The sequence below is a fragment of the Vulpes vulpes genome, chromosome 10 (assembly GCF_048418805.1).
Source record: "Vulpes vulpes isolate BD-2025 chromosome 10, VulVul3, whole genome shotgun sequence".
Taxonomy (NCBI): domain Eukaryota; kingdom Metazoa; phylum Chordata; class Mammalia; order Carnivora; family Canidae; genus Vulpes; species Vulpes vulpes.
Window position 1 is genome coordinate 28,460,062 of NC_132789.1, and position 12,942 is coordinate 28,473,003.

General features: G+C 47.0%; 1 protein-coding gene across 1 annotated transcript in view; it reads left to right on the forward strand.

The window, feature by feature from the left end:
* UPB1 (beta-ureidopropionase 1) overlaps positions 1–12,942 on the forward strand; it is a 33,916-nt gene that overhangs the window by 15,263 nt on the left and 5,711 nt on the right. Inside the window, exons 4-9 of the mRNA XM_025982731.2 lie at positions 1,256–1,350; positions 3,701–3,862; positions 5,811–5,980; positions 9,991–10,072; positions 11,068–11,110; positions 12,732–12,886. Of these exons, the coding sequence (XP_025838516.1) occupies positions 1,256–1,350; positions 3,701–3,862; positions 5,811–5,980; positions 9,991–10,072; positions 11,068–11,110; positions 12,732–12,886 (707 nt within the window). The remainder of the gene's footprint in view (positions 1–1,255; positions 1,351–3,700; positions 3,863–5,810; positions 5,981–9,990; positions 10,073–11,067; positions 11,111–12,731; positions 12,887–12,942) is intronic.

The window sequence follows — 12,942 nt, forward strand, 5'->3', positions numbered from 1 at the left end:
AGTATATATATATAGTATATGGATTAAAACTGTGGTGCATCCAGTGGGGATGAGAAGTGGTGCCAGTTCACAACATCAGACCTGTGGACACTAGAGAGTAGGCTGGGGAGGAATGGAACACATGTAGCCAAAAATCCCTGTGCCTACCTCCATTATAGCCCCCACCCTCCCCCACAAAAGCAAGCATCATCTTGAACCTGGTATGTGTAATGTTCTGTGAACTGTTACTACATATGTAGGTACCTGCTGTTTGAAAAATAAAAAAGCAAACAAAAATCAGTTTATGAATTTAATGAAATTTCTTATTTAATTAGCCCCCTGATGGCATCTAGCCAGAGAACATGGGAATAATGCATTTATCCTTGGGGAACATTCAGTCCATCATCCAGCGGTTCCCAGACTCCTTATGGGAGTTCATTAAGTGAGTGGCTTTTCTTTTCTCTCTCCTCATGAGGGGGAACATTTCTATGGTGATGTGCTCAGGGTACCCAGTGCCATCCTCAGTGGCCCTCATGCTTTCCCCAGGGAGTCTTGGCTGTGCTTGTACCAACCCACAGATTGGCCAGCAGTTTGGAATCTGCAGTAAAATATACATAAGATAACTCTACCATTTTAGGCATTTTTATACAGTTCAGTGGCATTAAGCACATTCACACTGTTGTGCAACCATCACAATCATCCATCTCCAGAATTTTTTCCTCTTCCCAAACTGAAACTTGGTACTCCCCCACCCAGCCCCTGGCAACCACTATTCTAATTTCTGTTTCTATGAATCTAGCTATCCTAAGTACCCACATATAAGTGGAATCCTATAGCATTTGTCTTCGAGCCTCACCCATATAACATCTGTCTTCTGTTTAAGGCTAAGATTCAGTATAAGGCTGAATAACATTCCATTGTATGGATACATACCACATTGGGTTTATCCAATCATAAATCGATGGACACTCGGGTTATTTCCATCTTTCAGCTGTTGTGAATATGAAATGATTATGCAGATACCTGTTCAAGTCCCTGAACTGTTTCAATTATTTTTAAGACTGTAGTAAAGAAGTTTGGGGCAGCCCTCTGTTTTGCTATGAAGCCTAGAAGGTTAGAGTCTGCCTGGCACCCATATTTAAGGACACAGGACACAGTAGCCAGGCTGAGACACTCAGGAGCCTTGTTATCTTGTGGAGACTCTAGCTGCTGCCAAGGAGCACCTCCTCAGAGGCCATGAATGTTGGATGTGATTCTAACTCTTTCCTCGTCACAGCTATGCCCTTTGCTTTCTGTACAAGAGAGAAGCTTCCTTGGACGGAATTTGCTGAGTCAGCCGAGGACGGACCCACCACCAGATTCTGTCAGAAGGTAGGACATTAACTGCTCCTATGACAGCAGCTGCCAAACATGTACAGGTCACAGAGCACGGCCCCAGCTGCTGGGTGTGGCCCTTCACCATGGAAAATGCACCCATTTGGTGCTTGTTTTGCCAGATGAGATTAGATAAGACTATTTGCTGCCCTTTTTATAGTGTACTTTCATTTAAAATCATAGAATTTCAGAGCCAGGAGGGCTCTTAATGGCTTTTTCAGGTGAAGGAGCTGCAGCCCAGGGAGGGGGGTGACCTCTAATGGTAGGTTCTGCAACCGGCAAGTGGCAGAAGTGGCCCTTGGGGACCAGGGATGAGATTGATTCCTTGTCCAGACCTCTGCTGGTGCCCTGCATTATGTAAGCTTCTCTGTGTGGCCAGTCTCATCAGCACAGAGATGAGTCTTCATTTTTCTTTATTAAAACCATATAATGTTGTATGACCCCATGGATATGAAACGTCCAGAATAGGTAAATGAATAGAGGCAGAAAGATATAATTGCTAGGGGCTGGACAGGGAGAGGGGTTGGGGAGTTGCTGCTAATAGGTATGGGGTTTCCATTCGAGGGTGATGAAAATGTTCTAAAATTGGATTGTGGTCATGGTTGCACAACTCTGTGGATGTACTGAAAACTACCCAGCAGTACACTATATTTTCCCCCTCACCCATCAGCACTGACCTGAACAGCATACTTTAAAAGGATGAATTTTATACCATTTGAATTTTATCCTAATAAAGTAGGTATCACACACAAAAAACCCCAACTCATAACAATAAAGAGGTTACAAATGATGCCTTATCCTTATTCTTAACAAAGCACTTTTTTTCACTTCTCCATGTCCCATTTCAGATTTTATATATATATTTAGGGATTTTTTTGAGCAGAACTGTAATCACAGTGATTCGATCAAAACTTAGTGTAGTTCCAAACATCAGTGTTCTCACGCTGTAAGAAAAAAAAATCTGTCATCTACCAGGTTGTTGATTCTGTGCTGTGGATAAAGGAGGAGGGGACTGGTTAAGTGGTGACTGTAGATGACAGATTTGAACCATGGCCAAAGGAAGAGAAAAGAGGGAGTGGGAATGAGAAGTGGTGCCAGAGGTTACCTGTCTCATAGAGAGGGGCCCAGGGCCTGTGGATGCCCTTACATGGCTTGGAACATCACCTTCTGCCCATTGTGCCTTTCCTCTCTCCATAAGTAGGGCCAGAGGTAGTGACAGGCTAGTTAGAGTTGAGGAAAAATGACCCTCTGGAGCTGCTTGTCCTGATGATCACCAGTTCTGTAATGTTCTTATTTGAGACAAAAGGAAGTCAGCATCAAAGAATTTGGTTTGGCTTGGTTGGTATGATGAGAAGTATGATGAATGTTCTTTTTTTTTATTGTAGTAACACATAAAATTTACCATCTCAGCCATTAATAAGTATATAATTCGGTGGTGTTAAGTACATTCACATTGTTGTGAAACAGATCTCCAGAACCTTTTCATCTTGTAAATCTGTACCCATTAAACAATTCTCCATTCACCCCCAGCTACTGGCAACCAATATTCTACTTCCTGTTTCAATGAATTTGACTACTTTAGATACCTCACATAAATGGACTCATTCAGTATTTGTCTTTTTGTGACTGGCCAACTTCATGTAGTATAACGTCTCCAAGGTTCACTCATGTCAAGGATGATATCCATGTCATCCATGTGATGGCAAGATTTCCTTCCATTTTAACACTGAGTAATATTCCATTGTGTGGATATACCACATCTTTTTTAAGATTTTATTTTTAGTTTTTAAAAGATTTTACTTTTAAGTAACCTCTGCACCCAATGTGGGGGCTTGAACTTACAACCCTGAGATCAAGAGTCACATGCTCTACCAACTAAGCCAACCAGATACCCCAGATATACCACATTTTATTTATCCATTTCTCCATCAGTGGATTTTTAGGTTGCTTCTACTTTTTGGCTCTTATGAACGGTACTTCTATGATCGCTGGTGTCCATTTATCTCTTCAAGATGTTCTTCCAGATACATACCTAGAAGTGGGACTTCTAGATCATACGGTAGTTCTAGTTTTAAGTTTTTGAGAAACTGCCATACTATTTTCCACAGCTGTTGCACCAGTTTACATTTCCACCAATAGTGCACAAGGATGACAATTATTCTTACTTGGCTAAGCTTGAGGATCAGGACAACACTGGCTTTCAGTCTTCCAGAGAACAAATACAAATGATAGGTAGCTCTGAACTAAGTCTAATTATTTAGTCGGATCACTTAATTCTTCAATTAAAAAAAAAACTGTGACCATTGATTTAAAAGTATGACTCTCCTATATTCCATTATTTTTCCAGCTGGCAAAGAAGCATGACATGGTGGTGGTATCCCCCATCCTGGAACGAGATAGGGAGCATGGGGACATTTTGTGGAACACAGCCGTGGTAATCTCCAATTCTGGAGCAGTCCTGGGAAAGACCAGGAAAAACCACATCCCCAGAGTGGGTGACTTCAATGAGGTGAGCTGGCCCTATGAAAACTAGCTCAGCCTGCTGGCCCTTCTGTCCACACATGCCTGCAGATCTTTCTGTGAGGGAAATTCTATGTTGGATTGTGTCTCATCACACAACACTGGAACACAGTGTGGCTGTAGTGCTCTGGGGTATCCTGCCATTGTCATGTATCACATAGACAGATGGGATTCAGATGGGATTCCCAGGTGAGTCCCAAACACCAAGCACAGGGGGATATTTCTTTTTTTAATATAACCTGACTTGACTTTCTGAAATTCATCTTTGAGGTTAGTAGTATATAGATTAAACCAAAATAAATTGTGCACAAACGTGAAATGATTCCTGCAGCTCCTTTCAGACTCTGAGCTTGTCACTCGTCATGGTCTATCCCTCGTTTGGGAAGTGGGAATCTTTGTTCGTAAGTAACATGAGGTTTTAGCCATGTCAGTGTGTTGGATAGCAAGGGTAAGTGTAATCAGGTAAAGCTTTGTGCCCATGATCAAGGTATAAGTCAAGAGAGCTATTCTGATTAGTTAATGCCAAGGCATGAGTGGGTTGGATGAAGAGGGGTGGACGTTTGAAGGAGAGAAGTAAACTCCACCTAATACCTAAGATAGGAAACCTTAACTTGATCTGCAATAAATACCATTGTTCAGAATGTGATATCCCCAGTCCTTTGCTACTCTCCCTGATTGTGGAGGTACCGCCATACTCTCAGTCTTGTCAGGAAAACAAGGAGGCATCTACAGAGCTAGATGACATTCCCTAGGGAGAAAAAAAACAAAATAAAACAACCCTAGTGTTTCTTAGTGACAGCTGGAGGGGGTTGGGGGGGAGGGGGAAGATGTGCTCATCACCTGTTTACCCTGGGATTAATCTTTAGCTCCCAGCAGATAGTGAAGGGCTTGTCTCAACACACCAGGATCTAGTCCAGTGTCCACCACATGTACACATCCTGGTTGCTGTCTGACCCTAACAAATTCTGAAATTAATGGGAGGAGGCAAAATGTTCTGGGAGTAAATCCATTTGAGACCTCAACGAGCCCTCTAGCCACCCACCCCCAAGCCAGGGCCATCCATGAAAATATCCCAAAGCGAGCACCCCAAGGGGGGCAGACAGAGAGGCAGACATAGTAGGACTATGTCCCATCTATCTGCCCTGAAGGGACATCCCTAGTCCTAGGTAGGATGCCCAGGGAGCTCTGTGGAGAACACTTTCAGGGTGTGAGTTCTAGTCTCAGATTAGCCTTCATCAGGGGCACCTGGGTAGCTCAGTGGTTGATCGTCTGCCTTTGACTCAGGTTATGGTCCCGGCATCCTGGGATCAAGTCCTCCATCAAGCTCATCGTGGGAAGCCTGCTTCTCCCTCTGCCTGTGTCTCTGCCTCTCTCTCTCTCTGTGCCTCTCATGAATAAATAAATTAAAATCTTAAAAAAAAAAAAAAAAAAGATTAGCTCTCATCAGCTGAACGAGTCACATAGCCACCAAAGCCCTGGTGTTCCCCTGGCAAGCAAGGGTTGCTCTGGATGAGTTTTCAGTCCCTGCAGCTCCGACATTCTTCATAGGAACGTGTGGTTGGTAAAGACATTGACTAACTCATGTTAACATTGACCAAACCTTAACCATTAGGTGTACCATGACTGAAACCTAACCAAAGTTTATTCTTAAAATACTGTGGGAAATTGCTTTGGGGATTTTTTGGACATGCCATGAAAGAAATTGTGGGTAAATGCTTCAGCCATAGTGATTTCCCAATTGTTGGCTTATAGTTATTGTGTCTGGTTTCTTAAATTTTTCTTTTTTTTTTTTAACATATTGAAGTTTTGGAATTTAGAGTCATAGCCAAGATTGTTACTTTTGGGGGTACTGGCAATATTTTATTTTTTCTGTCAGGTCTAAGGAAAGAGAAATCATACAGCTCAGAGATTTTCATATATGGCCCTTTGTTTTTCAGTCAACTTACTACATGGAGGGAAACCTTGGACACCCGGTGTTCCAGACTCAGTTTGGGAAGATTGCAGTGAACATTTGCTATGGGCGTCACCACCCTCTCAACTGGCTCATGTACAGCATCAACGGAGCTGAGATAATCTTCAACCCGTCAGCCACTATCGGAGCACTCAGGTGTCTCAATAGGCAGGATCTGGGAGGGTTCTTGGGACCTCACTATCTTCTGCCTATGGAAGAAGATAACCCTGCCAAGCTGCAGGGTTCAGAGCTGGGTTTAGTAAACTATAGCAGGCAAGTGCGGCCACGAGGTTGTCTAACAAATCTGAGACATGGGATTGTGTGTCGTATATTTAACCAAGTTTTCTGTGGGAAAAAAACCCAAAACTCAACATCAGTTAAGACACCTCCCCCCCCCCCCCCCCCCCCCGCAAAGAGCTACTCTGCTATAAAATGCCATTTCTTTGCTGTTATTCTGGACACTGAGATGATAACAGTCCCCCTCCACTAATGCCATAATTGTCAGGATTCCAAAGAGCTCCTCTTCTAAAGTGTCCAAAGCATAGTAGGTGCCTGGCCAGCATTAGCCCCCTACCCTGTCACAGTCACTGTTTCCCTGATAGGGGGACTGCAGATTCCTAAGCCTCTTGTCTGCAACATCCAGCACATGGAGGACAGATGCCTTGATGATAGAAGGAGCAAATGAGGGAATCAAAGCTGAGAAGGTCCTTAAGAGATCAGCCAAGTGGCTCTAGAATTTGTTTTTAATCAGCAGTGTTATAACACCCAACATGCATTTAGGTGTTAGCTTCATCCTGAAACAGATAAATCTATTCTGATGAAGGCAGTGGGATGGGCCCTGGCAGTCCCTGGGCTCCTGTGCAAGACCCCTGGGGCCCTTCATTTAATAATGGCTGGGAGCTAAGATGATCCAGCATGACTGCACTTCCGCTGCTTCTCTCTTCCCCAAAGGCTGAGTATTTGGGTGGTTTCCAGTTTTACATCATTAGCAAGTACCAGAGCTGTAGGAATTTATGTGCAAATATCTTTTTTCCCAACTCACTTTCTCCAAGGCAGGATTCCTGGATAAGGAGGTTCTGCTGGCTTTCACTCCTGATGGCCCTAGCAGTGGGATGCTGGTGGTCGGGGAGAATCCCTGGTCCTTCTTTGGGGGGCAGCTGGGGCAGTTCCTGTGGGCAGCTTTGAGTTCTCTGTCGGCCTACACCTGTCACTCTTCTCTTTTAACTAAATTTCAGTTGAATTTCTTCTGAAGGTCAGAATGTGACATTTACTTTACCTTTTCCTTTAAGCACGGTGCCCCCTTCTCAAGAGTGACATCCCCACAGCATTCTGATTTGCACAGCAGGTTCCTCAGTGAGCCAGAATGCAAACCTAGTGGGGCCACCTCAGGTCAGCTGCCCCCTCCATGTGCCTAAATTTCCTATCTGTATGGAGGAGGGGCGCTGTTGAGGAAAAGGGGAAAATTTCCTCTTCGACATTCTTCATCCCCAAAGAGTCTCCCTGGGGCCTCATGGCAGCTTGGTTACTATGACAGAGTCCAAAGGCAGCTGTGACGTAGGGTAATTACTGGTCATCTAGCATCCGGACCTGGGTAGAACTTCCAGGCCACCTCGGTGGGGCAGCTTCCTCCTGCAGGCCATGTGTAAGGCATTCAGCAAGCGCCATCTACCTGCAGGGGTCCCTTGAGGAACCAGAAGCTAGTGTCCTGAGCATCTCTGCCTGAACTGGCTCCTGGGCCAGGGCAGGCAAAGCTGCAAACTCAGATGGCCGCCTCCCTGACCTTATTCTGTCGGGCTTTTATCAGCCCCAATTAAGCAAACAGAAGCACCTCAGTGTAATATGCACATAACTGCTTGTGTCTTCAGCAGCCTATTAGGCTTATTAAAAATTATTGATTTTCCTTCCTCAACCAACAATCATTCAACTCATGCCTTCAAGGGTGTGGTGAGGCTGGCAGTTAAAACGATAACAGGTCCTTTGGAAAGCAGTATGTTTCATGAGCTCCCAAAATGTTCACACCCTTTGACCAGATAATTATACTCTTAGAACTTTACCTGACAGAGTATCTAAAAGAGGAGGAGAAGGCTGTATGCGTGAAGATGTTTCTGGCAGCTTTATTCATAATAATAAAAGAACTAGAGGCGAGAGAAATGTCAGGGTTAGGTAAATTTCAGCCTATCTCTTCCATGTTAGGCCACAACACACTGAAAAGTCATTACAAAGATAATTCAGCATCGTGACAAAAGCTGTGAACAAAGAAAGATGTTTCCAGGCTGTGGTCAGAACTCTGTAAACATCTTTTGCCAAGGATGGGTGTGGAGTGTGGAAAAATTACAACAGATGGTTTATTAGGTTGGTGGGATTTCTGAGTGATTTTCTTAAAATGATAAATGATTTATTTGTGGAATTGATGGAGACTGTTTTTCAGCACAAGGCCAGGCAAATCCCCACCAGCTGCACACAAGCAGTGGCTTCTGGAACCATCCATTCCTTCTCTGGCATGTCCTGTCCCCTCATTACATGTGCTCTGTGGGTTGGTAGGGTGTCCCTCGCTCATTTTGAGGTCCCACAGTTCTAAGCATACAATAGACTTGAAGTGTTTTTTTGATGAACTGAACTGTCCTGACGGTGCCATGCAGCCTGTGTGCTTGAAGATTTCTGCCATGTATGTGTGTTAATAGGAGAGTGGAGATTCCATCCCATTGATGCATGTCTCCTTCCCACTGTGATTATTTTTAGGGGCTAGTGTAGCCACAGTGGGAATAACGCAGATGGCCCCATGTCCCAGTGGGCTCTCCGTGATTCCCGCACACGCTGGGCTCTCATGAACCTCCAGCTTCCTTTCCCTTGCTTGTTTTGAGAGCCCAAGTTTTATTGCCAGCTGTGGGTTTGAGTCCTACGCAACGTACCCTCCCAGAAGAATTGCAAGAAAGATGTTTTATGGCACTCACCCTGCAACTGTCTATTTAATTCCTGAAAATGTCATTTACGGGTGTGTTTCTATAAAAATCCTTTCTTAAAAGTTTTGTCAGCTTGGCTTAGCAGCTGGGGCGAAAAAAGCAGCAAAATGAGTCCCCTCAATCAAGCTTGTGATTTTTTTCCCCCCAGATTCATGAATCCTCCTGAGAATTAGGCTTGTGACAAGCACCCACTCCCTCCACCTACTCCCGGTTTAAACCAGGTGCACACTGACAGGAAGGAAGATTCTAGGGCATTTTTCTCGCAGTCACTCAGTATTTCTAAGTGGGCATTACACCTGTCAATCCAGAATCTTAATGATGTTGTTCCTCAGACAAGAGATAATTAGCACCAAGAAGGTCCCCTGGATTCCGTGGCACATTGTAGTTAGTGGGCTGGAGAAGGACAGGGTCTTCAGTTGGGGCAAGCTTTCCCATCATGTCCCACATATGTGGGCACCGAAGTGAGGAAGTCCTGCAGCTCAGCTGTGCCCATGTGGTGCCTCCTTCCTGGGCCAGGAGGAGGATCAAGGAGCCCCTGCTTAGAGTCTCGAGGTTCAAAGGAGGAAAATAAGAAGGCACTGGGATGGGGACCGACTCAAGGGAGGCGACATCTGCTACAGAATCCACTTACCCCTTCCAGTTATCTAAATTCCTTTCAGGTTTACTCTGTTGGCTTGACCTGAAATCTCTCCCTCTGGAGACTGCTTTGCAAGTCAACAGAGCAGGGTAGGAATTAGGCAGCCGCTTGAGCCTTCATGGGTGCATGAGCCCCTAGGCCTGCAGCTTCCTTCTTACATTTGCCAGGTGAGGCTCTGCCCAGCCCGGAATATAAGTTCCTCACCTGACCCAAGAGGAGGGAAGGAGAGAGAACTAGCAGTTAGGGTGCTTCTGCGGCATAGCCCCCTCTAGAAGCTTCACGTCAATGGTCAGTCTTCACAATATCCCTTTAAGGAACTTTCAGAAATGGAAACTGCAGCTCAGCACTGCTTCAGCTTGCAGCAGGCCTGGCCCCAAAAGGCTGCTTGGGCTTAAGCATGGGACAAGTTGGCCTGCTTGTGGGTTTGGGACACCTGCAGCCACAGTCTCCCCGGCCATCTCCACCGCAGACCTGAGAAGGCCGACAGCCTGGGTGGAGCTCAGGGCCAAGCACCCACCCAGTCTGGCTGGGAAGTCAGCCACCTGGTTCCTCTCTTTTCTCTCTCACAGCGAGTCCCTGTGGCCAGTTGAGGCCAGAAACGCAGCCATTGCGAATCACTGCTTTACTTGCGCCATCAACCGTGTAGGCCAGGTAAGTCCCAGCAGTCTGGCTGGGCTTGGTCAACCAGGTGTGCTGGGGACGGGACAGAGCTGCTAGGAAAGCTACCTGCCCAGAGGGGGGCCTGGCCTCTTTGACCAGCAACGGACACAAGGGAAGCAACTGCCTGCTGGCCCCGGTGGAGACACATTACACCTCTTCCCTCTGTTCCCTCTCTGTGTGCGTGCCACAAATCCTAGGGTACTAGAAGAGGGGAGACTGGCTTCATCTGTTACTTTTAAAGGTAGTACTATGTCTCTCTTCTGTTTTGGTCTGTTTTGGTCTGTGGCTGAAACGCTTTTGAAAGGCTGTCACCCTGTCACCACCAAGTCTCCTGTTTCGTATTTTTCCCCATTGACCCCGTGCACTAAGCAGTCTTGACTACCAAACACAGTGCGTTCATTATGTAATAATACTCTTCCTCATTCTTATTAATCGGATGTCAAACTCTAATCAGAGCATCTGCTCAGGCTGAGATAGCCAAGGTTTCTATACAGTAAGTCAGCCCAATTTCTGATAACATGAAGAAACACAGTGCTTTCATTAACCTGTGTCACACCGTCACAATTTGAGGTAGTTTCCATTAGGCTTTGGGGAACAGACTAAAAGCAGTGTGTGAGCACCCCCGTTCGTCCCTCCAGAGACCCTAAGTTGGGGCTTTATTTCCCAGGCAGACAGACCTCAGCTGCCTGCCGCAGCCCTGAGAACCACTCTGCACAGTCTTTTTCTTCCCTCTGGGCAGATTATCAACTCCCCAGAGACGAAGTCCAGGTTTTTACCTTGCCTGTCAAATTCCCTGCTGGCCGCCTGTGTTGGCCCAGTGCTCAGCAGGGACATTTCATAAGTACTTGTTGATTGCCCGGCCAGTACAGGCCATTCTTTTTCTCCCTTTAACTGTTTCTTCCTTCAGTCCTCTTCAGCCTGACTTTGCGGTGGACGCGGTGGTAGTGCCACCTATAGGTTTACCTTACCTCGGTTTTCTTTCACAGGAGCACTTTCCCAATGAGTTTACCTCTGGAGATGGGAAGAAAGGTATGTTCCAGGAATTTCCGTGATTGGCTGCTGCAGAAGAGAGGGCCTCACTGTGCCATTATCTGTCTGCCTCCTCCGGGCAGGGGGCAGGGTCAGCCCCACAGACTGTTTCTGCACGTGTGGTGTACTGTTGGAGGGGCGCACTTCTCTCCTGACTATGGCTGGGTCCTGGGCTTGTGCCCACCTCATTCCCCAATTAAGGATGAAAAGGCTTTGGGTCAGACTCCATCCCTCCCCTGGGACTGGTAAGAGAATGGTCCTAGAAGACATGGGAACTCCTTTGTGCATTCTTTGAAAGCTGGGGTACTTTACTCACCCCACACATCTCTCTCTTCCTTTGTCCTTGTTCACCTGCCACCACACCCATCCCAAGCTGCACAAATGTCCCAGAACATTGGTGTGGACTGCCTTGGGTTCCTTGAATTCACAGCTTGTTTTTTTTTTTTTTTTTTTAAGATTTATTTATTCATTCATTCAGAGAGAGCAAAGAGAGAGGCAGAGACACAGGCGGAGGGAGAAGCAGGCTCCATGCAGGGAGCCCGATGTGGGACTCCATCCCGGGGCTCCAGGATCACACCCCAGGCTTCAGGCGGCACTAAACCGCTGCGCCACCGGGGCTGCCCTCACAGCTTGTTTTGATCTGAAGGCAGGTACCACCTCACCTCTGCTAGGAATCCCCCACTCACTGGTCCCAACTCCGGCTGGGAATGTGGGAGGGAGGTCTCAGAGTTAGCTTAGGGTGTCCCCTAGAAAGGCAGAGAGGACTGAGCAGGTCTGTTTTCCAGAAAAGCACTTTCTAAGAGGGTTCCAGGGGCACCTGGGTGGCTCAGTGGTTGAGCGTCTGCCTTTGGCTCAGGTTGTGATCCCGAGGTCCTGGGATTGAGTCCTACATCAGGCTCCCTGCAGGGAGCCTGCTTTTTGCTCTATGTCTCTGCCTTTCTCTGTGTGTCTCATGAATAAATAAATACAATCTTTAAAAAATAAAATTAAAGGGTTCCGGATCCCCTGACGTGAGGCCCCAAATGTCCAGTCTCCAATCCCAGTTAGCTCCCTACAGACAGAAATGCAGAAAGGCAGGGGAATGAGGTCCACTGGGTGGCTGATGTGCCCAAGCCCCTGCTAGGCCCTGCACTGTGCCCACCTGCTCCTTACTTGCCTATGGTGTAGCTCTTAGTGCCACTTGACTTGTGAGGGGACCCAGGCGTGGAAGGAAAGTACGATAGACACAGCTGGTGAGGCAAGTGAAAGCAGAGCCTCTAGCTCACCATGTTGGGCCACCACAGGAAGCAGACACACAAGAAGCTCTGGAGAGCTATGTGACTCCCTTGGGCTGAGGGTGGCTAATGTTGGAAATAAGGGCTAACACTTATACAGGGGTGACCTTTAACAGTTCCCAGGGGCAGCGGTGAGGGCTGTGAGGGTGACTTTGCAGCCTCAGGCCTGAAGACGGAAGCATGTCCTTTGTGTGTGTTGGTGGGGAGGGGGGGGGGCGGTGGCCCAGAGATGGTGGGGAGGATGGCACAGACACTTTGTCCTGCCGTCACTGGATATGCCTACCCCTCTGCAGAGTCCACCATGTGCCTGCACAAGCTTACAGGGGATTTCTTTCACTTCTTCAAAGCTCACCGGGACTTCGGCTACTTTTATGGCTCGAGCTACGTGACGGCCCCTGACAGCAGTCGCACTCCTGGGCTCTCCCGCAACAGGGACGGGCTGCTGGTGGCTGAGCTCGACCTGAACCTCTGCCGGCAGGTGAATGACATCTGGAACTTCAAGGTGGGTCCCCAAGTCCCCTGCTGTTGCCCTGCTTTTCCCTTTGGGCCCCCATTCTG